Source organism: Anolis sagrei, chromosome 2 (genome assembly GCF_037176765.1).
Source record: "Anolis sagrei isolate rAnoSag1 chromosome 2, rAnoSag1.mat, whole genome shotgun sequence".
NCBI classification, from domain to species: domain Eukaryota; kingdom Metazoa; phylum Chordata; class Lepidosauria; order Squamata; family Dactyloidae; genus Anolis; species Anolis sagrei.
This window is the reverse complement of record NC_090022.1, coordinates 109,449,454-109,475,488: the sequence shown is the minus strand read 5'-3', so window position 1 is coordinate 109,475,488 and position 26,035 is coordinate 109,449,454. Positions and strand designations below refer to the sequence as shown.

The following is a 26,035-nucleotide window of genomic DNA, read 5'->3' as shown; positions in this document are numbered from 1 at the left end:
TTTGGTGGGCACAGAGGGCACTGTGGACTCAAACAATGATAGATCTGGACCAAACTTGACATGATTACTCAATATGCCCAAATGTAAACACTGGTGGAGTATGGAGAAAATAGGCCTTGGCATTTCAGAGTTGTAGTCAGGCCTGTAGCTGGGGGGGGGGGGGGGGGTTGTGCTCTTTGTTTCAGCGTGACCCTACCCCCCCCCCCAAAAAAAAAACGTTCAAACCCCCCCCCCCCCCGAAATTTTCAACCCTCCCCAAAAAAAATTTCTGGCTACGGCCCTGGTTGTAGTTGCTGGGATTTATAGTTCACTTACAATCAAAGAGCCCCCTGAACCCCACCAATGATAGAATTGGGCCAAACTTCCCACACACACAACCACCATGACCAACAGAAAATACTGGAGTGATTTGGTTGGAATTGACAGTGATTTAGGGGAGATGTATTTCACCTAACTCCGGAGAGCACTGTGTTCCTAAGACCATCAGATATACAGTATATGTTTTTGAATGGTCTTTTGCAATCCTCTGACACCCCGCTTTGCAACTTCCCCAGGGGTCCCGACCCCCATGTTGAGAAACATTGCCCTATATAAAACTGATAGCTTTACTTCTCATTGGCACCACAGATCTATTTGGTGAGGACACAGGAAGGAGCCTTTTCAGGGATGAACTAACTCCCTTCCATGGGGGGCAGGCTGGCCCCTTCCCTGCTCTCCTTTTGCTGGAAACCTTTTTTTCTCAAACAAGCTGTTAATATGTAAATAGGCGACTGGAAAGCAAAACACAGGGTTCAGCCACACAGTAAACGTTTGCTTGCTGTGCGTTTTCTGGGCTGTTCAAGTAGCATTCTCTCCTGACCTTTCGCCTGCATCTGTGGCTGGCATCTTCAGAGGTCTGTTGGCAGTGAGACAAGAGGAGTGTATGCATACCTGTGGAATGTCCAGGGTGGGAGAAATAGCCCTTTCTCTGTTTATACTTTCGTTAAACAGGCACTCCACTTGCCTCATTGCCAACAGAACCACTGAAAATGCTAGCCACAGATGCGAGCGAAATGTCAGGAGAGAATGCTACTGGAACATGGCCATACAGCTCGGAAAACTCACAGAAACCCAGTGATTCCGGCCATGAAAGCCTTAGATACTACACTAAATGTAGTTTGATACCACTTTAACTGTGATAGCTCAATACAACGGAGTCCTGGGAGTTGTAGTTTTGTAAGGTTTCTAGCTTTCTCTGCCACAGAGTGCTGGTTCTTCACCAAACTACAACTCCCAGGATTCCATGGCAGGGAGTCATGGCGGTAATGTGGTGTCAAACCGCATTTATTCTACAATATAGATGCGCTTATAGTCTTCAGGAGTTGTTTTGCATGTCAAAACGAGCGCCTCAAAATTGAAGTGGCAGACGCATGCGCATTGCGATCCTACCATTAGAACAGAAGCAGTTAGAAGCATCGATTAAGAGCCAGAAGTTAGAGGGCGTTGTTAATTCGCAACCTCCCCTTTCTCTATGATCCCGCTCTCCCTTTGAAGCCACTGCCGGAGAAAGTGAGGATTCGCCTCTGACGTATGGAGCGCAATCAGCCAATGGGGGCGGTGCTACAAGCCAGGGGGCGGAGCTTGCGGGTCGGCGACTAGATTGAGCTGGAATGGGCAAGAGAAGAAGGAGTAACTTTGGAAGGGCGGGGAAGTCCTGCCAGCGAGAGGACAACTCTTCTCCTGCGTTGCTTGGAAAAGGAGACTCAAGGTGAACTGGTTTGTTTGTCTGTAATATAGATTATTAGTACAGTGTGTGTGCTACTCCTGTATTCATTTTAATTTAATTTAAATTAATTTATTCTTAATTCTGGAAACTACCCATCTTGCTGCAATTCACTGCTGTTTTTCTACTTTTGTGGGATATCAGGAAGGTTATGGGAGGCTGTGGGTCGTCTAGGGGCCTCCAGCGCGGAGGAAAGGCCAGGAGGGCAAGTCCGGGCATGTCTTTCCTCGCCTTGGGCCGCAGGCGTGCATCTTCTACACTGCAGGATGAGCGCAGTTTGACACCACTTCCACTGCCATGGCTCAGTGCGATGGCATCCCGGGGGATGTCGTTTTCCAAGGCCCTTGGCCTTCTCTGCCAAAGAGGGCTGGTGCTTCACCAAACTACAGCTCTCAGGATTCCATGGCAGTTAAAGTGGTGTCAAACTGCATTGACTCTACAGTGTAGACCAGGCATCCTCCAACTGCGGCCCTCCAGCTGTTTGGGCCTTCAACTCCCAGAATTCCTGACAATTGAACAAACTCGTTAGGGCTTCTGGGAGTTGGAGGCCCAAACAGCTGGAGGGCCGCAGTTGGAGGATGCCTTGTATAGACGCACTCAGACTTTTGAGTTGGGCACCCACAGGAGCAGAATCTCCAGACCCAAAAATTGGAATCCAGTTCAACAAGTGGAAGGAGTCCTGACAGCAAATCCTATAAATAGGTTATGTAAAGGTAAAGGTTTAGTCCAGTCGTGTCCGACTCTTTTGCTTATCCTTTATTACCATTAGTTTAACTTACTCACAACGTGCCCTTCAAAAGCAATGCACATGGGATGGTGCTTCTGCTGGGCAAAGTAAGGTGGACTGATTTTCATAGCTTCAAGACTATTAAAAACAAAAATACCCAATGTCTTCCTGTTAATCACATTTTCCAGTAGCATCGTCTAAGCTGTTCCAGGTTTCAAACTTACATAATTCCATATTTGTCTATTGCCCTGCATTTCCAAAAATCTATTCAAAGAGCCAAGTTTTTACTTTTTTCCAGAAGGTCAAGAGGGAGGGGGCCGATTTAATATCCCTAGGGAGGGAGTGTCATAGCCAAGGGGCCACCGCTGAGAAGGCCCTGTCTCTTGTCCCCGCCAGACATGCCTATGAATAAGGTGGGATCGAAAGCAGAGCTTCCCCAGACGATCTTAAAGATGATCTTAGAAGATTGCCTTGGTAGTTAAAGTAAGAAAGGTAATAAAAGTAGTATTATAGCTCCACAGTTGCGTAGATTATGATGTGAGCACTCTTCACAGTCCTTGAAATTTTGAAGCCATATAACCCATTTGTCACAGAGTGACCCTTTGATAGAAAACTCTTGGAGGCTGCATTACAAATAAAAGTTTAGGACGCCATTGTAATACTTAACATGGAAGCCATTTCTGAGCACGTGCTAGAATTGTTTGAGGCAAGGCCATTAGAATGGTTACTTCTGTCCTTCGAGCGTATCTACCCTGTAGAGTTAATGCAGTTCACTATTTTAAGTGTCATAGCTCAATGTAATGAAATCGTGGGGGTTGAAGTTTGATGCAGAGAAGTGTCATCAAACTTAACACCCGTGATTTCATTACATTGAGCTATTTGGCAGAGAAGACTAAAGGCCTTGTAAAACTACAGCTCTCTTGGTTTCATAGCATTGGACCATCACAATTAAAATAGAGTCAAAATGCATCAATTCTACAGCACTCATGTACTTTCTAGCCATCCACAAAAGCTGCACCAACTGAATGTTGGTGCTATTTAAAAGCTGTTGCCAGTTCACCAATGAACTTTTATCAGTTGTCTTTTCATTCCTATCTTTTATATTATCTTGGTCACTGTGGCTTTGGAAAGCAAGTCTGGAAACCCAATAAAACAGGTATTATGACCTTTGGGTGACATCTGTACAGTAAGAACAGAAATCTTTTTCTTTCCTCCTGTTGAGTTGCAGCTCCCAGCATTCCTGAGCACTGATTAGGGATATTGGGAGATGCTCTCTAACAATATCTGGGGTCCATATGATTACCATTCTAGCTCTACAGTATTGATGCTCTGCTGCATATATGTTGGACCATGGCCCCAACACCCTCAAACAAGAGCCATACTGGCTGGGGATAATGGGGATTGTAGCCTGGCATATCTGGAGGGAATAGGTTTGCAGAATGGTTTCTGTAGTCTCTTGTCAGTTGCCTTGAAACTTGATTGTGGGATTGAATATGATTCTCATGCGGCTTGACATGTACATGCTTTGCTGTAGGCAGTTATTCTAAACCAAGTCTTGTATTTCAGATGATCGAAACATTTGCCACAAGTGAAGCTCAAGAACTGCTGCATCAGCTGAATGTGTTACTGGAACAGGAGTTAAGATGTCAGCCAAAGTTTTCTGGCCTAAGAATAATTGAATCTGCTCATGATAACGGACTTCGAATGACTGCGAGATTGAGAGACTTTGAAGTGAAGGATCTCCTTAGTTTAACTCAGTTCTTTGGCTTTGGTACAGAGACATTTTCTCTTGCTGTGAATTTCTTGGACAGGTTTTTATCAAAAATGAAGGTAGGTCTTCAGATTACTAAGTTATAAGCCAATTTATCGCCGCCTCTGTATAAGGCTTCTGAAATATATGGGTTTCTAAGACTTCAGCTGCCAGGGAGACTTGCATTCAATGCAGTGTTGATATATCTTGCGTGCAGTTGTGCTGTGTAAATCAATCCTATTAACTGGAATCAAGGCTTGGCTTTTTCAAAACTATGTCCTCTGTCTCTTTCAAGAAGTGTTGGATAAATTCCCCATGAAGCACTAGTAAATTTATTTATTTATTTATTTATTTATTTATTTATTTATAGTATTTATATTCCACTCTTCTCACCCCGCAGGGGACTCAGGGCAGATTATAATGTACATATACATTGCAAACATTCAGTGCCATAGACACACAACACATATAGATAGACAGTAAGAGGCTATTTAACATTCCAACTTTTCCTGGCCACCAGGGGAGCTGTCGCTTCACCGTCACCATCCATCTGCGACACTGGTGAAGTATTTCCTTGTTTCCCGCATGCTTGTTGGAGATTAAATTAGTTAAATTAGCCTCCCCACATTTAAGTGGTACCTAAATTTTCCTACTTGACAGATGCAACTGTCTTTCGGGTTGCAAAGGTCGACAACAAGCTACACAATTGGTCAGAAGCTCACTCCGACCCGGGCTGGCTTCGAACTCATGACCTTTTGGTCAATAGTGGTCTTAATGCAGCTCACTCTCAGCCAGCTGCACCACAGTCCCGGTAGTAAAGTACAGTGTCTGAAAAATTGTGCTTCTAGTTTTCTTGAAAACAGGTATCCAAGTACAGCTTGATTTTGAACACAAAAATGCACATTATTGAGTAGAGTGTGCACCAACTTTGATTTGGGATATCTGTCATCACAAATGGCTCAGGGGTTCATTTGCTGTCTGACCTGGAAGGGTATATGGGGTCAAGAATTATTGGTAACCTTCATAATGGTTTTGTGGACCAGCATTTCAATTTGCATTTTAACATCTCTTTGTTCAAGAGGAAGATGCATTGCAGCAGAAGTGGAAAACCTGTCACTTTTCAGATACTTTAGATTACAACTCCCATATTCCTGGATCACTACAGTGCTAGCACTGGCATAGCAGTGGAAATGGAGAGCTGAAAAGGCCATTCTTGGTTACAGGCTATGCAGCAGATAATCACAGGCCTCCTAAAAAGGCCATTTGGACAATTTCCAACACTAAAGAGACAGTGGATGAAGAGCTGACGACAGTGAAAATGTCCAAACAGATAACTCTAGAAGTTGGCATATTGTGTGGCAGTGCTTGATTTCAGCTCACATGTCAACTACTGCTGAGTATTTTTGTATGCCTTTTCCTTTAAAGTATGAAGGGATCAAAGTGGGAACCTGGGTGAACTGCTTCAAAATCACTTCAGCCTCAAATGATGCTGCATTTGACTTTCAGTGTGACCATCTATCTTGGCATAAAACTGGAGGGTAGACTTTGTGATAGATGTCCTGTTGAAAAACCTGGTTGTATGTGAGCAGCTTGCCTCTTAGTGTATAATTAGTACCTACTGTAAATTACCAGATTGCATTGTGTTCTTGGAAAAAAGAATAAAGGGATTTTATGTGAAGGATACCTCTGTCGGTGTGTGTTGGCCTTCCGGGGCCACATATGAAGACTATGAAATTATTTAAACTGCTGGCAAAGATGGTTCTGCCCAGCACATAGTGTTTCAAGAAGCCAGAACCAGACTATTTATAAAAAGAAACTGCTGTACTTTGACAATCCTATGGAATTGAATCAAAATTTTTATTGCATGTAGTGTAATTAACTCTAGGAATCTGTTTTTGGAGATGTGACATATTGTAAAACAGTCAAAGTTGCACATAGTTGTCCTTGAAAAAATCTTCAGCTCTTGTCTCCCTTTATCTTCTAGGTGCAGCCGAAACACTTGGGATGTGTTGGGCTAAGTTGCTTCTACTTAGCTGTGAAAGTGACCCAAGAAGAGAGAAATGTTCCACTAGCCACTGACTTAATCAGAATCAGCCAATATCAATTCACCATTTCAGACCTCATGAGGATGGAGGCGATCCTTCTGGAGAAGCTTTGTAGGAAAGTGAAGGCAACAACTGCCTTCCATTTTCTGCAGCTTTTTCATTCAATCCTACACAGTAGCCTAAGCTGTGAAAGGTACAGTCTCTCTTTTAGAATGAATCAAGTATTAGCTATTACTTTAAGGAAGTTGGAACGCATGGAACTGGAGAACAATTTCCATGTGTTATATTGCTAATATACATTGTTGCAATTTAACTAGATATAAAACCAGGAAATGAGGCAAAATGAGGCAAGGTTTTTTGCTATCTGATTTTTAACTTTGGGTTATTGGTGATTTTTTTAAGTTCCCAAATACCTTCTGCAAGTCAAAAGTCAAAATGGCTAAATTCTGCAGACAGCAAAAAATTATTTATTTATTTATTTACTATACTTTTACCCCGCTCTTATCACCCAAAGGGGACTCAGAGTGACTTACAGCTATGCCAAAATTTTATGCCGTATTACAAATACAAATAAACATATGGAGCAATAAAAACATATAAATACAATTGAAGCAGATTAAAACATAGTGCCTAGACCAATAGTCATAGTTAGTGCTGCTACATTTGTGTCACATTCCATATTGCACTATTCCTCAAATGCCTGGTGCTATAGCCAGGTCTTTAAACTTTTTCCTGAATACCAGGAGGGAGGGGGCCAGTCTAATGTTACTGGGAAGGGAATTCTACAACTGAGGGGCCACCACTGAGAAGTCCCTATCTCTCGTCCCCACCAGTTGCACTTGCGATGCAGGTGGGACCAAGAGTAGGGCCTCCCTGGCAGATCTTAACACTCTAGCTTGGTTCATAGGGAGAGATATGCTCTGACAGGTAAATTAGGCCAGAACTATTTAGGGCAGCGTTTCTCAATCTTCCTAATACCACAACCTCTTAATACAGTTCCTCATATTGTGGTGACCCCTGAACCATAAAATGATTTATGTTGCTACTTCATAACTGTAATATTAGGGCGCATATTGAAAATCCTGATGGCTACTTGGAGATCTGATTCAGTGAATTAGTTCTAAAGTGATCAAAGGTACCCTATTCTTGCAAACCATTGAACCAGGCCATGTTTTTCTCACAGGAAAAGTCACCTTAACTTAGAGAGACTGGAAGCCCAGCTGAAGGCATGCCACTGCAGGCTTGTTCTTTCTAAAGCAAGGGTAAGAATCCCGATCAGCCCTTTCAGAAATTCTGCCAGAGCTTGACAGAACTGGTTAATCATTTAATTTCAATTGCACTGTCTGTTCTTCCTCAGCCGTCAGTATTGGCTCTTTCAATAATGGCCCTGGAAGTTGAAGAAGAAAAACTGCTGGAGCTGGTGGAAATGATGGAAAGTCTCCGAACACATTCCAAGGTAGGCTACATCGAGAAATGATGTAAGATTGCATCACTTTGATAGTTTCATCATCCTCAAAATTACTGTTTTGCAACTTAATATTTTCTTCTGCTGGAAAGCTTCCTTTTGTTAAAAACCTCTGTGTGTTTCTTGACAGTGCAGTGACTGAAAAAAAGCTGACTTTGTGGCCAAAACACATGAAGCCTTTTAAAACAAAGGAAGCAAGTGATCATCTATTATAGTTTTCCAAACACTTCATGTTGGTGACACACTTTTTAGACACACATTATTTTACAACACAGTAATTCAGTTTTACTAGCAAACCAGAGGTCAAACCAATCCCTAATAAGATATAGAAACATAAATTGTAATAATTAGATGTTTTTGTGTGTATACAATATATTTCATGAAAATCTTTCATATATATCTCTGTGTGTGAGAAAGAGAGATGACATATATTTCCAAGACTTGTGTCATTTATGAGTAGCATAAGTCTATGCAAGATTTTTTTTTTTTACAAAAATGTGTAACTGCTACTCAGAGGTTTCTCATTATGTTTGCACAACACACTAATGTGTTGTGGCACACATTTTTTAACGTTCCGATCTATTAGAATGTGGAGTTTTGTCTCCTAATTTGCTAAGATTTCACTTGCATTTATACAGCATAATTTCGATTATAGGCAAACCACCAGTTATGAACATCCAATATTACATACAACTCCTAATTATGAACAGGCCTATCCTCTCCCTCCCTTCCAGGAAATTGTAATGCTCAGCTAAGACGTGTTTGTATCTCTACCCCTTTTTCCTTTCCTTCATGTCTCTCCACAGCTTTCCTTTCCTTTCCTGCCTAAAACAAAAATCAGTACCTCGCTGAATACTTGCAATGCAATAGGGCTTCCTAATATTAAACTGTTTTGTGTTGCACGTCCCTAAGCACTAAACCATCTATGACACCATTCAACTCTTCTGGAAATATTTACTGCTTGTAGAATGGTTTGTTAGTTAACATGAAATGGGTACTGATCTCTAGAGTGTCCGGTATTTCACAAATCCTGTGGTTCCTGTTTGCTCAAGAGAGTTGTACTTTGGAGATAATATTTCAAGATATAATACTACTTTAGGCTGAAAGTATGTTTGCAATAACTTGTTCAGACATTTCTTAGGGCCAGTAATGCTATTTGAGTAAGGACATCAAATATGTAGCAGCTTGATATGCACAGGGTGGCCTAGAAAGCTTGCCGAGTATAAATGTGTATATTATCACCTGCCAGTTACATTGCTGGTATCAACTAAAAGGACTGCCTAGTTTGTATTATAAGGATAAGCATGCATATAGCTGTCAGCATGTTTCCTCCTGGTGTTTTTGTATGTGGCATTGACTGACCTTGATTTTCACATTTGCCTTCAAGATAAGCGGCAGAGAGCTCTCCCTTTGGAAGGAACTTGTCTCAAAGTGCCTCTCAGAGTATTCCTCAAGCAAGTGCTCAAAACCAAATGTTCAGAAGTTGAAGTGGATAGTGTCTGGTCGCACAGCAAGGCAGCTCAAGCACAGCTACTATAGAATAGCCCATCTTCCTACTATCCCTGAAAGTGGTCTCTAAAAGGTGAGTGATTTTTCAAAATTATGCTTTGTGATTTGGGCCATAGCATACAAGAGCCCTCTTCAGAGGCCTGCTGTTCATGATTTCTGTAGAATCCTTAACTGTCCTTACCCTGTAAGATGGAATGAGCTACAATTTGAGAAGAACCCCTGCTTATGCTTTTGCATAATATACCAATTGCACTTTTGTAAGACATTGGGTAATATTTTAGCATAAAAGGAAATGCAGCCCATCCCTGCCCATCTTAGTTTGGTGACCTCCAGATATTTTGAACTACAATTCTCAGCTTTTCTGACCAGTCATCATGTTGAGGCCAGTAAGAATTGAAGTCCAAAAGATTGGGAAGTCTGGTGGGAATGATCAACTGGATGTAGAGGGGAAAAAAGTTGTCCAGAATGAATAAAATTGCAGAAAAGGTTGTGCAGATAATTTTGTGCTGTAACATTTTGTCTTAAAATTTATATATGTCTAGTAAGTGATATTGTGTAAATAAGTACTTGTAATGACAGTTTTCTTTTTCTTTTTGGCTAGTGACAGACCTGAAGAAGAAAAGAGGCATCACTGACTGCCAACATGGGTGCAACCTTGAGGGCTAAGATCTTATTTAAAGCAGACCATATTGGATGCAACCGACCATTAACTGTCACCACGTATTGAGTGCCTTTGACTCATAAGGCTCTACTGCACACTCAAGCAAGACTGTTTTTATTCCCCCTTGGGATTTCAAATGAAGACATTGAAGACATACAGAATGATTCTTCAATCTCAGACATAGATATGGCAGCTAGTCCAGTGTTTCATGCTGACCTACCAAATAATTTGTTTGGTTCAAAACATTTCTGCTTTATACAGCACCTTATGAACTAGTTATTGGCTGATAATGGATGAGCGCAATCTGACATGGTAATATAGATCTGGACTAGTGCAATATAAAAGTGTGTACAGAGTACATTAGAGGTTAGAGAAGTCCTAGCGTTCTAGGCCCCACAGTATTTAAAAATAAATGTTAGAAGACAGCCAAAAAAATCTACTTTATGCAGAATGCTATAGTTGCTTGGGTCAATTATGTGCTATAGAAGTTTGAAACTATTATTCAACTTCTATATCAGCATTGAATAAGATCACATCAGCTAAAATGGAATGTTCAAATATATGTAGTGTGTTTACACAACACTAATATATTAAAATCTTAAGCATTCTTTATGTAATATCAGAAGACACAATCTCTTCCAAATTCTAGCAAAACAAAACTCTTTGCAAGTACAATTAGTTCTTTTATAAAGAAACTAGACAAAAATAAGCTTAGTTAAGATTGTAGGGCACACACCAGTTGAGAGTGTTGGCAGCATCTTAAAATAGAAACAGATAGATGATACAATCTGAGCTGGGAGATATATGTATATATAGAAACTCAGTAACTGCACATTCCAGGTTCAATCTAAAGTAATTTGAGTGGTCATTGAAAACACTGGGTCAAGTTAGTTGTGACTGGACTTCAGTCTCACTAATTTCAGCAGGCCTTTTCTTGGGCTAGCTTAATTAGGATCTAATCCTGGTTTGCATGAGGCTATAATTACCTCAAAGCCTTTGCAGCTGAAAGTGGTAGAGGTAATCTAATATTTTCCCCACAGCACATTTTTGCAAACATGGTAGTGGCTTTTAGGCAGCAGTTTAATGATTTGTAGTAAGCCATTAGGCTAAATTGGGGGTTTTTTTTTAATCACTGATTTTAGTACTGCACCTCACAGAAAGTATAACTAATGGAATGCCAGTTTTCAGTTCAAAAATTCCTAGTTGATAGTAAATTGTATGCTGCAACCATAATTGTGAAGGAAGTTCTACCAGAAAATGCTTTTAGATGCAAATTAAACATCGCCAAGATTTCTTTCTTCTTGAACCAGTCCATTTTTAACTTGGGTTGAATGCTGATCTGGGGAAGCTAAGAGTTAGCATTGTGATTATCTGAACATTGAAACAGTATTACATTAACTTACCTGTATTTAAATGTGTCGTATCATCTCAGTTCTTGTATAGGCAATTCTCCGTTATGCTAACCTGACCAGCTGAAAACCTCTGGAAAAATGGTGTAACACTCTCAACACTTTTAAGACTTTCTCATTTACTCTTACTACATCTCACTTGTGACTGAGGGTCTTTCCCCACTTTCTAATTATAGTGCTATCATCCCACCTTAAGCACCATGGCAACCTATGAAATCCTGGGATTTGCAGTTTAGGAAGGGGCATTGAAGCGTTCGCAGCTAAGAGTTCTTCTGATGCTTTCAACCAAAAAGCCCCAGAATTCAATGTGATGGACTACAATTGGATCTGCATGGAAGGATCCAGAGATACTAAGCAGAATTACTGTAATATTGACAAATAAACAGATGTAATGACTCCTTGTTCATCTAGGTGTTTCCCAACCTTTTGCCCCCCAGGTGTTTTGGACTTCCAGCTCCCAGAAATCACAGCTAATTTACCAGCTGTTAAGAAATTGTGGGAGCTGAAGTCCAGGAGGACAAAGACTGGGAACCACTGACCTAGGTGTAATCCAGCATGCCTTTACACTTCTACCTCATTAAAGCCTGCTTGTTAAAACAAACTGGTAGGATGTTTCCTGCAGCTAGTTTGGGTTTGTAAGTGACCGTACTTGTTAAAACTTTCTATTGTGCCTTTGCCATCTGTACATAGATTGGGAGAGAATGGGAATGCAAAAGGAAGCATTCAGTGTGAAAGGAAAAGTGTTGTAATTATCAAAAGTGTCATTGTATTTTGTAAGCAACAAGTGCACCTTTCAATAAAACCTTGAAATGAAATTGTATGAATTGGTTTGTCTCATTTTTATAAACATCAGCTTTAAAAAACACATTGTAAGATGTTGTTGGAATTAGACATTTTATCTATATTTTCTAAGAGAAGCCAGTGGACGACACCACTATTCTTCATACCCTAGTACTGTCTTCACAAGTAGCAAAGATGAGACCTAGCATCAGAAACTCTTAACTCTGTTGTATTGGTACTACGTTTTTCAACTGGACACAAAGCATTCAGATTCAAATGTAAGACAGGATGCTCAAAACAATTTGATTTCACATTGCAGCTGTTGTGAAAAACTAGAACAACTTAGTATATGTGGCTTTATACTGTTTCAATCGAATTTGACATTAAAAAGAAAATCTGACTCGTTTTCTATAAAGACCAAGCCTTTTGCTTCTCTGCTCTTGTAGTAACATTGGTGTTATAAACTGGCATCGTGCCAGTGTCTACAACCGTTTCCTTGTTACTGTAAAGGAATGGGGAAAACACAAATCCTAGTCATTCTCAAGATCAAAGTAGATGGATGAACCCATCTTTAAAGGGAAGCAGGAGAAATAATCAATTTTCTAAAGGTCTAGGACAGATTTTGCAGGGTCAAAGCAGATTTGAAGAATCAGCAATATAAGGCTGATACAGGAATTTCAGATGCAATTCTGTTTTCTTGAATGTAAATGGCTACTTTACCTCTACAAGGGATGGCAGACCAGATGTTGCACTGCAACTTCCAATGGTTCATTCCTCACACAGCAAATGCAGCCACAACCCTCATCCTGTTTTAAAGAGAAGTTGCGCTTTTGCTGTTGGTAGGAACTTACATTACAACTTACTTGATTCCTTAACTTCCAAGACTGACTAGGCCATTGCAGTTTAAAAGAACAGTGAGTGAAATCTGAGCCCACTGTATTATAACTATCCTTCCTTCCATCAATAAGGCTGCCTAGAAGGAATAACGGTAATACTTTCATTTCTGCACCTCCTTTTTTTGTTTGTGGATTTCAGCTTACTAAATATTGCTGCTGAGAATTACTCAAGTCATGTTTAGCCGCATGACATCTATCATTTAAACAGATCTGGGTTTTGCTCCCTACATATCTGGCTTTCGGTGAGTATGTCTTTCTGTTGTTCTCCTATAATAGAATTAAACTAAAATATTGTAAAGCATTCCCTGGCCACTTCTGCTGCATAGCACATTGAAATAAGCAGGATAGCTTTCCCATTGTCAAAAATATCAGTCACATTAATGATACATTTTCTCAGTAAAAATACAAAATATGAATCACAGTTGAAAATTCTATTCTATTTTCTATTTTCAACTGTGCAGCTCTATTTTTTACAATCACTACTTTTAAATCAACATAAGGTTTCCCCACAACTCTCATCATTTCCAGTCTCTTTTGTTCCATAAAGGTTGTTTGTTTCAGCAACCTCCTTTCCCCCAACAAATTTCTGAAGGCAGTTTGATTATTTATATATAAACACTCCAGTTTTCTGTCTCAGTGGTAAAAATAGCGGCATTGAATTTCTGGAAGAATTAATGCTTGGTTTAAACTACTATTAACCAATCAATTGTAACAAGTTTTAAGCAATGTTTTTTCAAACATGGAAAATTGAGGCTCTTCCCTTAGGCAAACACAAGTGTCTGTTAAAAGACACAATATTTATAGACATAAAAATGCATGGTTAAGGAAGAAAACAGGCAAACTATAATTGAAATTTATTCAGTTAATTGTGTGTATTTACAAATACTGTACAACTGAAATTTGAGTTAAAAAAACATGTTTGTACCTACAATTTGTTATAATTAAGTTACAATCAAACATTTCCTAACTGCCTAGGAAATATTTCATACTTATGTTTATATAAAGAGGGTTTTTTTTCCTTTTTAAAGAACCAAATGATTAATTTTACCGGCCTCCTAGTACCAATGAATTCAAGTACAGCCAGTCCTCCTCATTCACATCAAAAGTGAAAAATCCAAAAATTAATAAAATACCATTTTCTACCTGAAAGAACACCTCTTTGGGAATCATTAAGTCCTTCAATGCAATACTATGGCCAACTTCTGCTGGATGCTGAGCAAAAAATGAAATAATAAATTCTGCAAAAATGAAGCCCACAAATGTTGAGAGCCACTGTAATTAGAATAAAGCAGACCAAGTTCCACATACTCAAGATAGCTTGATTTAGACCAATATTTCACAAACAAACGCATTAAGAAAAAACATCGCTGTTTTTGAAACTCCACATGCTTTCAGTTGATTTCAGACAGTAACGCTCATCGGTGCTAAGAATAACTGCTAATGCTTGAGAGTTATGGTACATGTAGTTCAAAAACACCTGGCCTTTCCCTAGAACGGTCTAGATGAACACCATTATGCCCAACCTGTTGGTTTTTTTTTAAAATCCATGATGCTCACAGTGTGACATGGCACAAAATTATCATGCCAGTTAAACTTAGCATCATGGCATCTGTAAGAGTCCTTTCTCGTGAATAAAAGTGAGTTTGAATAGGATGGCAAATCATTTTTAAAAAAACTATGTAGCCTTTTAAAAGAATGTGCCTTTATGCCACAGTTAAGTACATCTGCAGAGAAACACTGTTGTCCCTTCAAAATTTGGTTTAATTACTTGCCACACATGAAACTCAGAAGTGTTTAGGAAATAGTACCCTCCTTTTCAAGGGATGTAGTTCTTTGTGATTCTTCTAAAAGAACTTCTTGCTGGCTTATCGAAAAGCAATTAAATTCTTACCAGATTGTTTTACTTCAGTTGAAAATGTGTCCTTCATCTTGGTAAACATTTATTATACAAATAGCACTGATTTGTATATATATACGTCAGTGTTTATTTTTCATTACTGTGCAAGCACATGTTAAATAAATGCCTTTCTCATGTTGTGATTTAAAGCTGTTGAGAATAACAAAAAATCCATGCCCAATGTTAGTGTCACAGATGAATTCTTGTTCAGCACAATATATGTCTTTGCAGCCTCTGTTTGTTTTAGTTCTAGGAATACAGTCAAAGGCATCAAGTTATCTTTCAAAGCTGGAGAAGTCTGGCCCTCCTTTGCTATAGTTCCCTGAAATTTCAGCTCCACTGAAGTCAAACCCAGGGTTCTGCAAAAGAGACAGATTTGATTTAGATTTCTTGTGGAAGCACATATTGAGAATTGACTTGCAATCCTTTTCAAAAGCAATGCTGTTCTATAGGCCTCCTTACATGACATTAAAGAAGATAGTTGTGATTTTACACCTGTAGAACAGAAATAGTGCATAATGCCACTCAAGAGTGATACATCTCAACAATGAATATAATTATTTTCAAGAAGAACAAGCATCACTTTTTATTTCCCCATTGTTTCATATTTTGTTTTCCATAAACTAAATTATAAAACCACCTTCAATGTCTTTGATAAAAGACCACCATTCCTAGTGTAAGCCACCATCAAAAATTCTGAATCTTCAGTCATATATATAGCAGGCCTCTACACACAACTATGCAGAATCCAACTTCACTGAGTTCAATTAAACTTGATCCCAGAAAGGTTTTTAAGAGTCCAGTTATCAAAATAGGAAAATTCCACACAATTGATTGGAATATAAATTGAACATTCTGATAAATTCCAAGTTGCACAACAAGCCAAGGAAATAAAGAAAAGACAGGATATTGGGAAATTTGGGGCAAATTAATTACAGAAACATATAATCTGAAACAAAAGTTGTATCCCAAACACACTTTCTGTAAAGAAAATATATTGTCCCAATCATGTGGCAACATATTCGCAAGTAACCGTTCACAGTAGACTTTTTCTTTGCAGGTGGTCATGCTAATGCAGATATATCTGTGGAGGGGTCAGGAAGGGCACAAAATGTGGGGTGCAGACCCACATATATGTGAGTAAAGTGTGAAAGGGCATCTATTCATTCTGTAAAGCCAGAGATGATGTTGATGATGGTGATTATGTTGATTTATATCTCGCTTTTTCTCTCCATAAAAAGACTCAAAGTTGCTAACATTAAAGACATTACAATACAATTTCAAATATAGAAATATAAAGACAGTTTTAAATATCATTAGTATTAAAACAATTCAGATTAAATCGGGAAAAAAACATATAAAACCACAGCAGTCCCTGACATGATCTTAAAAACCTTCTTCTTAAAAAACCTGCCTGAATAAAAAGGAAGGACAGCAGGGAGTGGGCCATTCAGGCTTCCCTGGGAAGAAGGGAGTTCCAGAGGGGCGGCCACCGAGAATGAAGGCCTACTCTCTCGTTCACACCAACTAAGCTTGAGATAGAGGTGGGACAAAGAGAAGGGCCTCTCCTGAAGATCTCAAGGTCCAGGCAGGTTCGTACAAGGGAATGTAGTCAGCCATATAGTCTGGACCTGAACCATCTAGCAGTGGTTCTCAACCTGTGGGTCCTTAGATGTTTTGGCCTTCAACTCCCAAAAATTCTAACAGCTGGTAAACTGGCTGGGATTTCTGGGAACTGTAGGCCAAAACACCCGGGGACCCACAGGTTAAGAACCACTGGTCTAGGACTTTAAATGACATAACCAGAGCTTTGAATTGTGCCCAGAAACAGACTGGCAGCCAGTGGAGCTGCTGCAACAGCAGATATGTAAGTAAATCAATATTCGTAATAATAACTTGTTTCATAGCAGTGCATAATTCTATTGTTGTAATATGACAGGCTGCTCCCAGAATACAGAATATTTCCAGTGTGAATGAGCTAACCACCTTCCAACTGCCTTTATAGTAGCAGCAATAATAATAACAATAATAATAACAATAATAATAATAATTGGAGGTGCTGATATTAATGTTTTTATTAATGTGGCATTTTAAGGTAGTGCTTTCAAGTGTTTGAATAGATATTTCAAACTAACATATAATTCAATTAAATTCACTGTGTTGGGTGATGAAAGATTTGGAAGGATAAAGAAAAGAAATTTAAATGTGTAACTTTCCTGATAATATGGCTTCAATATAATTTTAACTGATGTCCATGGACTCACCTCTCTCTGGAACCTCTCCAGAGTAAGTTTCCTCTGCATTTGGTCCTGGACCCAAGGATCAGCAGCATATTCATTCTCTAGCAAAGAACGCCAACAATTTCCAGCATCACGGTTAGTTTTTGTTAAGATGATCCGTATTAGTTTCTGGTCCTCTTTACATGAGAATAGGAAAAACAAAAATGATCACTTACACACAACTGACAACTCCTCCCCTCTCCAACATATAGAACTGTTTTTTAAAATAGTCAACAAAAAACTATCTCAACTTAGTTATCATAGGTTTTAACTGTGTAGATAATACTTTAATAAGTATACTTCTCTAAGATATTTGGTTTTGCTTCACTTATTCACCCTACTATAAAGAACTCTATTATGTGGACTTAGATACTTTTAGTTGACTCTTGCATATAAAACAAGCTTTTTTTTACTAAGTGGCATCTTGAAAATGAACATCATGTCTACAAGGGTCTAACAAAAGAGCTGGCAATCATGCCCCATGCAGACTTAATAACACACACCTCTGATTCCAAGCAGTAAAATAGGTTTTTATAGGAACGAGAGGCCTCTATATACTTGCCATATGCCATTCAGCCTCTTTTCTATGCTTTTCTATGCTTTCAAAACCATAACTGAACATAGACAAGAACTCTTTATATCGGCTGGATATAAGTGCAGATTTTGTTTCTAAAGGACTGCCTGAGGAATGAAAGGAGCAGGAATTAATTATTGAACTCTGCTGAGTTCTATGGAAATCCTCCTGAAGATCAAATCACAGTAAGGTTTTCATTATTAAAACATAAGAAAAACATCAACCAGAAGTTTAAACTGACTTTTGCAAAGTTCACTGAAAAAAGTTTTACCTAGTGTCCATGTTGCTTCATCCGCTATTGTAGAATCAAAGAGTTTACCCTGAAATAAATATCATTTTTTTCTTCAAAAAATCAGCATGATCCATATTACAAAAGCAAGTCTTATTTGCTTAATATCTTCAAATTTCTCAAATTCATCCCTATAAAATATTACTTTTTGAACCTAAAGTAATAAATGATTATCACTGCAGTCAACAGAACATGCTTTAAAAATGTCAGTGGGTATCGTACAGCTGTGTAATTCTCTAGTTTGCAAGGATTTCAATATATTTATAACAACCAAATATTGCAACTATGAGCTTCAACCATATGTTTCACATGTATTTGCACTCTTTCTAGGCAAATGGAGGGATTATCTTTCAAATCATTTGATCATCTAGATCCATGTGTTATAAAAGTAGGCAGCTGTTCCTTTATACATGAGGAATGTAGAAAGGAATATAAGTAGGGTTATGTTGCAAAAGTTAAGAGGCAAGGAAGAACCTGTACACAGGCAACATAGACTTTTATGGAAAGATTATGCCAAAATATGAATATAAGGGCCCATCTAGACAGGCCCTATATCCCAGGATCGGATCCCAGGTTTCCGTTTTCCCAGAATATCTGGCAGTGTGGACTCATATAATCCAGTTTAAAGCAGAAAACATGAGATCAGATCCTGGGATATAGTGCCTGTCTGGAAGGGCCCTAAGATAAAAACTAAATTTCTGAGACCATCCCTGTTTAAAGAATCATGACATACCCAAAACAGCTTACCAAGGGAAGTATACCTTCTCCAACTTGGGGTGTATCTACATGGTAGAATTAAAGCAATGTGACTGAACTTTAATTGTCATGGCTCAATGCTCTGGATTCATGGGATTTGTAGTTGGATGGGGCAACAGGATGCTCTGGCAGAGAAGGCTAAAGACATCGTAAAACTCCCAGGTTTCCTTGACATTGAACCATGGCAGTTAACATAATGTAATACTGCATTAATTCTACTGATGTGTCAGACTGAATTACCAAAAAACACTCTGGATCCCAACCCAACATTCCCATGATTCAGTTCTTGTGGGTTTTTTCGGGCTGTATGGCCATGTTCTAGAGGCATTTCTCCTGACGTTCTCCTGCATAGATGCAGGCGAAACGTAAGGAGAAATGCCTCTAGAACATGGCCATACAGCCCGAAAAAAACCTCACAAGAACTGAGTGATTCCAGCCATGAAAGCCTTCGACAATACATTCCCATGATTGCCATTGTACTTCAAGATCAATCTGATGACATGCAGATGTTCTATAATTTTATTTTCTTCAATATTAAAAGTAGAAGAAAACCTCAATGTCCTGTCAAAAATACCAGAATCTGTGCCAGACAAAGGACAAAATGTGAAAACATTAACTGGATGACAATACGTTTGACACCGAAAAGAACTGAATGCAATTGGTGGAAGCAATAACTAATAATGCAAGCCTGCAAAACTGAGGGTTATAAAAATTTCTAAGAAATGTATACATTAAAAAAAGAAATTTGGTATTCTAAATCCAAACATGATCTCAGACATGATCCACCACGTGCAGCTTTTTAACTACCAGTACTTGTTTTGACATTTTTACTTTGTGGCTGAGTATGATTTCTTGGGGGAGTAAAGAGCAATTTGAAGTTTTCTAATAGATTTTCAAAAAACTTTAGTTCACTGATATGAAACACAAACATCTATATGAAACAACATGTTGAGTATCCAAAACGCATGGGACCAGAAGTGTGCTGGAGTCTGGATTTTTTCAGGTTGTTATCCACTATAGTTTTCATAATTTTGAGCATAAAATAAAGTTTGTGAAGGATATTAGAGGCAAAGATGGAGTACTTTGAGAAGGAAAGCTTAGAGAAGACAATGATGCTGGGGAAAAGGGAAGGAAAAGGGAAGAGGGGGCAACCAAGGGCAAGATGGATGGATAGTATCCTTGAAGTGACTGGCTTGACCTTGAAGGAGCTGGGGGTGGTGACGGCTGACAGGGAGCTCTGGCGTGGCCTGGTCCATGAGGTCACGAAGAGTCGGAAGCGACTGAACGAATAAACAATAAAGCACCAAACCTCAGAAATAATAATAATAATGAATTTATCATCAACCCCTCCCTGAAGCTTAAGGTGGAATACAACATCATTAAAACAAGAGATAAAGAATTGAAAGACATACAACAAAACACAAAGAAATTACAAGTTAAAATCCATTGGTAACATGCAGACTAAAATGCAGAAAGGTGTCAATACCTCCGCTATGCCTTTGTAATAATAATAATAATAATAATAATAATAATAATAATAATGCAACAAAGAACTGGTGCGATCACAAGCCAGGAAAGGTTACAGAGAATGAATACGCCAAACTCCTCTGGGACTTCTGGATTCAGACAGACAGAGTTTTGGAGCATAATGCTCCTGACCTCACAATCGTGTTAAAAAACAAAGTATGGATCGTCGATGTTGCAATCCTAAGTGACAGCAGGATTGCAGAGAAACAACTGGAAAGGCTGACATGATATGAGGATTTAAAGATCGAACTGCAAAGACTCTGGCACAAGCCAGTCAAGGTGGTCCCAGTGGTTTCACAAAGCAGACCTTGGCCTGCACTTAAACACAATCGGCGCTGACAAAATTACCACCTTACTGGGATCTGCACGCATTATTTGGGAAGTGTCCGAAGTGTGATCCAATTCAACAGCCAGCAGTGTCTGCTGTGGACTCATCTTGTTGTGATTCAAATAATGATGATGATGATGATGATGCTTTATTTATATACCGCACCTACCTCCCAGAGGGGACAATCCAAATCCAAGAAATAAATCCACATATAACACAAAACTATAACACATTATCAACTTCACAGAAAAGGGATGCTCAGCATGAAGTAAAAGAAATTATTCTTAATCAAAACTGAGTGACAGCAGAGCTGATAAAAAATTTTAAATTTGCGAAATAACTTACATTTTTATTATTATTTTTAGAGCTGAGCACCCCCAAAATACATTAAAGGCACCTAATTCTGGGATTTGGGTTATTTGTTTTTGTTGGTTTGTTCCGGCATTGAATGTGTGCCATTCTTTTGTTGGGAACCACCCTGAGTCCCCTCTATGAGACAGGTGCGGGATAGAAATAAAATATTTGAAGCAAAGATGAAGTACAGGAAAGCTTGGAGAAGACAAAAAACCTAAAAAAGATTGGAGGGGGAAAAAGTATATAGGAGGCAAGAAGCTTCCTTCCTATCTGACCTACATGGGAGTTAAGTAAGCTTCAGAGTGTATAGTGAATGACACTCGAAAGCCATGGCTCAGTGCTCTTGGGGGTTGTAGTTCCACAAAGCCTTTCGCCGCCTCTGCTCATGCGTGCCGCTGCCCCAGCTGACTACAACTCCCACAATGCCCTAGCCTCGGGCCGCGGCCGTTAAAGGAGCCGCGTCTCCACTCGCACCGCCTACCTTGAGCACCTCCTTCCCGGCCACGACCAGCGAGAGGCTGCGGCTCTGGAGGCGGCACTGAACCGCCTTGGCGCGGGTCCCCGGCGGCACGTCCACCTCCACGAAGACCTCCTCCATGGTCTGGTACCAGCGGCCCCAGGGAGTGGCGCACGGGACCAGCCCGCTCCGCTCCTCGAACGGCGCCGACATCCGCCCCTCGGCCGCCACGCCAGGCCCGCTCTGTCGGGGAGGAAGCACGCATGCGCACTGCCTCTCAATGGCATCGAATCGCAGGCGTGGAAGCCTCATTGAAGGCTCACTTCCGCCAGCAGCAGCCCATAGAGCTAGAAAAATCAGCATCAGAATGAAAACATCTGGCTGCTGTATGTTTACCGGGCTGTATGGCTATTTTCCAGAAGCAGCCTGTCCTGACGATTCACCCACATCTATGACAGGCATCCTCAGACGTTGAGAGGTCCGTTGGGAACTAGGCAAGTGGGGTTTATACATCTGTGGAATGTCCAGAGTGGGAGAAAGAACTCTTGTCTGCCTGAGGCAAGTGTGAATGTTGCAATTGGCCACCTTGATTAGTATTGAATGGCCTTGCAGCTTGGCTGCTTGCTGCTTGGGGGAATCCTTTATGGGAGGAGATGAACAAAATCTGGCTACCAGTATTAAAAAAACACCCTCTAAAATCAGGATAGCAAATAAAGAGCAACACTCAAAAAGCAGGAGAAATCCAGACATGAATCAAGCAGAGCCAGTTAACAACTCCCAGTGAAAGATTCCACCAGGCAGCATCCAGCCAGGTGTTGAAGCTTCAAGGCCATTAAATACTAATCAAGGTTGCCAATTGTAACATTCACACCTACCTCAAAGAGTCAAGAGTTCTTTCTCCCACCCTGGACATTCCACAGATATATAAACCTCACTTGCCTAGTTTCCAACAGACCTCTCATCCTCTGAGGATGCCTGCCATAGATGTGGGTGAAATGTCAGGACAGACTGTTTCTGGAACATGGATGGCTATACAGTCTGGAAAACTCATAGCAACCCAGTGATTCTGGCCATGAAAACCTCCATCAACACTGAGAATCAATATAGTTCACCACCATGGTTCAAAACTGTGGAACAAATAGGACATTTAAAATGTATTATTGCATTTTTATGGTGTGCCTTGAAATCATTTCCAACTTATGGCAACCCTATAAGGGGAGTTCCTTATCAAAATTTAGCCAAATGGGTTTTCCCGTTGCCTTATCTTAGTCCTGCAGTGTAAAACTAATGTTTGACCCACCACTTTTAACTGCCATGGCTCAATACTATAGCCATATGGGAGCTGTAGTTTTAATAATGATAATAATAATAATAATAATTTTATTTCTTACCGCCCTCTCTACAAAATACACTACAAAATACACACACTAAATGTACCTCCATAAAAGCTACACACCAAAACTTATCTGTACAAAATACATATTAAAATACACAAAGCAGATCAAATAGGACACTTAAAAGTCATGCTTAAAGACTGTCTGTGTAGGCCTGCCTGAAGAGATAGGTCTACATGGTTTTTAAATTCTGACAGCCGATCTAGCTGTCAGAGCTCTAGCTGCAGGTTGTCCATAGTCTTTGGTGCGGCTGATGAAAAAGTTCTCTGAGTGGTGGTTGCCAGTCGGGTCCTGGCAGGCTGAAGCAGATGCCCCCCAGAAGACTAAAGTGTGTGGGGTGGGTTGCATGTGAGAAGGCAATCCTTTAATAACCTGGACCAAAACCATGTAGGGCTTTAAAGGTCAAAACCAAACACTTTGCACTTCGCCTTGGGGTGGCTGATAAAAGGTCCTCTGGGTGTTGGTTGCCAGTTGGGTTCTGGTTGGTTTTACAAGGTCTTTAGCCTTCTCTGGCACGGAGTGCCTTGCAAAATTCCAAATCCGGGGACTCCATGTGGTTGAGCCATGGTAGTTAGAGTGACACTTTAGTGGTGTCACACTACATTTAATCCTGTACTGTAGATCCACCCCCAAAACAGAGGTGTCAGTCATGAACCCATTGAATGAATATTTATTTATTTATTTATTTACAGTATTTATAGCCCGTCTTTCTCAGCCATATGGCAACTTAAGGCGGGTTACAGAATGGCACAATTCGCTGTCACATTCACATTAAGTAGAAACAACTGGTTCTTCTCTTGAAGTATAAAACAAAGTCTTTGTGTGAGTAAATGTCCTGTTTTTTATTACATATGAGTAGACTCCAGAAGTCACATGAATCGACTCCAACCTGCGACCGGTATTGACTCACAAGAGCCTTCGTCAGGCGGTTGGGTCTACAAACAACACATATCATGAATACACACATACAATTGAACAATTTGTTATATCAAGTTTGTAAGAATATATACAGACACTCCACTTACTCAAATTATCACAAAAAGCTCAGCTTTTGAGGTGAGAAATTCACCAACAGTCTTCTGGAGGGGTGGATCCTAAGGAGACATAGACAGTGGCTAATAGGGCTGGGCGGTTTCGTTTTGTAATTTCGTAATTCGTTAAAAATTCGTTTTTTTATAACGAAGCGATTTTGAACCATTCAGGAGCATCTAAAAAACGAAACGAATTTTTCAATTCGTTTCGTAATTGCTTCGTATTCGTTTCGTATTCGTTTCGAAATCTTTTCGAAATTGTTTCGTTATTATTTCCACATGTCTGGGGCAAGTTTTATAGCTGTTGTTTGTTTAATCAGTGGAAAAAAATTATAAATATCACACCAACAGTCAACAACAGAGGGAGAGGAAAGCTTCAAAAGTTCCCCCTGTCCCATATGGAGGTTTTTTAGCGTATTGCGCAGTCGCGTCCGCCATTAACGAATCGATTCGTATTCGTTTCAAAATCGTTTCGTAATTATTTCGTAATTTACGAAATTTCATAAATATAAAAAAAAAATTAAGGAAAATTTCGGAATTAATTTAAAAATCGAAACGCAAAAACCCCCTAAAAACGAATCGAGTTTAGAAACAAATTTTTCCGTGGTTGCCCAGCCCTAGTGGCTAAAGGTAATATTACATTGTAACGTGAATTATAAACTATACAGTGGAGCTGACACAACAGAGGAGTAGTGTGTTCCCTGGGCACCGCTCCTGTTAGTAACTTGGCTGCCAGTCTTTGGCCATTTGAAGCTTCCGAACAGTGTGTGTGTGTGTGTCTTGAGGAGTGTCAAAGCAAACTCGACCTGCTTAGACATACATTTTAACACAAGCCCTCATTTGAAAATATATATATCTATATAAATAAAAATGTAATGTTAGTTTGTGGGATTGACATAATGCAAAAACCACCGGATGAATTGACACCAAATTTGGACACAATACGCCTATCATTCCAATTAGTGACCATCACTCATAAAAATACTGAAAAACACAGCGGAAGGGACTTAAAAAGCCAAAAAAGCAAATAGACACTACAGTGAATATGCAAAAATGACTCCCCTGGCAAACAAAACAATAGCATATCCACACTCTATTTTGGACAACTGCTCCGAGCTTCCAGCATCTCCTAGACCAGGCCCTTTAGGAGAGGAGGATGATCCAAATGCACTGCTTTCAAGATGCAAGCTTTCTTCTCCTTGGATCTCTTTGAGAGTATCCCAATCCCTACATATTTCCAATTTCCTATGAAACTCCCGGCAATCCTCCAGATAGATAGATTAGATAACATAGATCAATCGATCAAGAGGACTGCTGGGAGTTGCAGTCCAAGAATAGGTAGAGAAGGAAGAAAGGGAGAAGGGAAGAGGAAGAGAAGGAAGGAAGGAGAGAGAAAAAGAAAAAAAGGGAAGGAAGGAGAGAAAGAGAAAGGAGAGAAAGAGGGAGGGAAGATTGTTCACAACAACGCGTGGCAAGTACAGCTAGTATATTTATATAAATAAAAATGTAATGTTCGTTTGTGGGATTAACATAATGCAAAAAACACTGGACAAAGTGCTGCGAAATTTAGCCACAAGACACCTACTCACCCAAGGAGTGACCATCACTTAAAAAATTGATTTTGTCAATTTATAGTTAACCTACAATCCAGGCCCATAGCCAGGATTTCGTTTGGGGGGGGGGGCTGATTTTTTTCAGGGGGGGTTGGGGGGGGCTGAGTTTCAGGGGGGGGGGGTGTGATTCTGAGTGAAAGAGGGTCTAGCCTAGCAAACCTTTTGTATCATTACCCCAATACTTCCATGCATATGGGATATATTGAGTATGGTGATCAGATCATGATATGAATAAACATAACAGTTTAAATAATGCAGCAGTAAGGCCTTTTCGTGAACCACCATGAGAATTTCAGGCTGAAGCCCCTCAAGCCCCCCCCCCCCCCCTTCTACATGCCTGCTACAATCAAAGAGCTTTCTAAACTTCACCAACGATAGCATTGAACTAAACGCGGCACACTCCCATGACCAACAGAAAACATTGGAAGGGTTTGGTGGCATGGACCTTGAGTTTCGGAGTTGCAGTTCACCTATATCCAGAGAGCACTGTGGACTCAAACAATGATGAATCTAGACCAAACTTGGCACGAAT

At 39.9% G+C, this 26,035-nt stretch overlaps 2 protein-coding genes and 1 long non-coding RNA gene across 3 annotated transcripts; 1 reads left to right on the top strand and 2 right to left on the bottom strand.

The window, feature by feature from the left end:
* Positions 1–1,607: 1,607 nt before the first annotated feature.
* Positions 1,608–12,148, top strand: CCNG1 (cyclin G1). Its single transcript, XM_060764983.2, has 7 exons — positions 1,608–1,747; positions 4,056–4,319; positions 6,224–6,477; positions 7,468–7,546; positions 7,642–7,740; positions 9,137–9,331; positions 9,860–12,148. The coding sequence occupies exons 2-6, from the start codon at positions 4,056–4,058 to the stop codon at positions 9,326–9,328; spliced, it is 888 nt and encodes a 295-aa protein (XP_060620966.2). The 5' UTR covers positions 1,608–1,747; the 3' UTR covers positions 9,329–9,331; positions 9,860–12,148.
* A 1,698-nt stretch (positions 12,149–13,846) lies between these two features.
* Positions 13,847–21,739, bottom strand: NUDCD2 (NudC domain containing 2). The gene is made up of 4 exons (XM_060764985.2): positions 21,490–21,739; positions 18,026–18,074; positions 17,166–17,317; positions 13,847–15,260 (listed from the first exon to the last, which is right to left on the bottom strand). The coding sequence occupies exons 1-4, from the start codon at positions 21,676–21,678 to the stop codon at positions 15,177–15,179; spliced, it is 474 nt and encodes a 157-aa protein (XP_060620968.2). The 5' UTR covers positions 21,679–21,739; the 3' UTR covers positions 13,847–15,176.
* A 1,778-nt stretch (positions 21,740–23,517) lies between these two features.
* LOC137096399 (uncharacterized) lies at positions 23,518–24,276 on the bottom strand. Its single transcript, XR_010909440.1, has 2 exons — positions 23,885–24,276; positions 23,518–23,794 (listed from the first exon to the last, which is right to left on the bottom strand). It is a non-coding gene; the product is annotated as an uncharacterized lncRNA (long non-coding RNA).
* Positions 24,277–26,035: the final 1,759 nt, after the last annotated feature.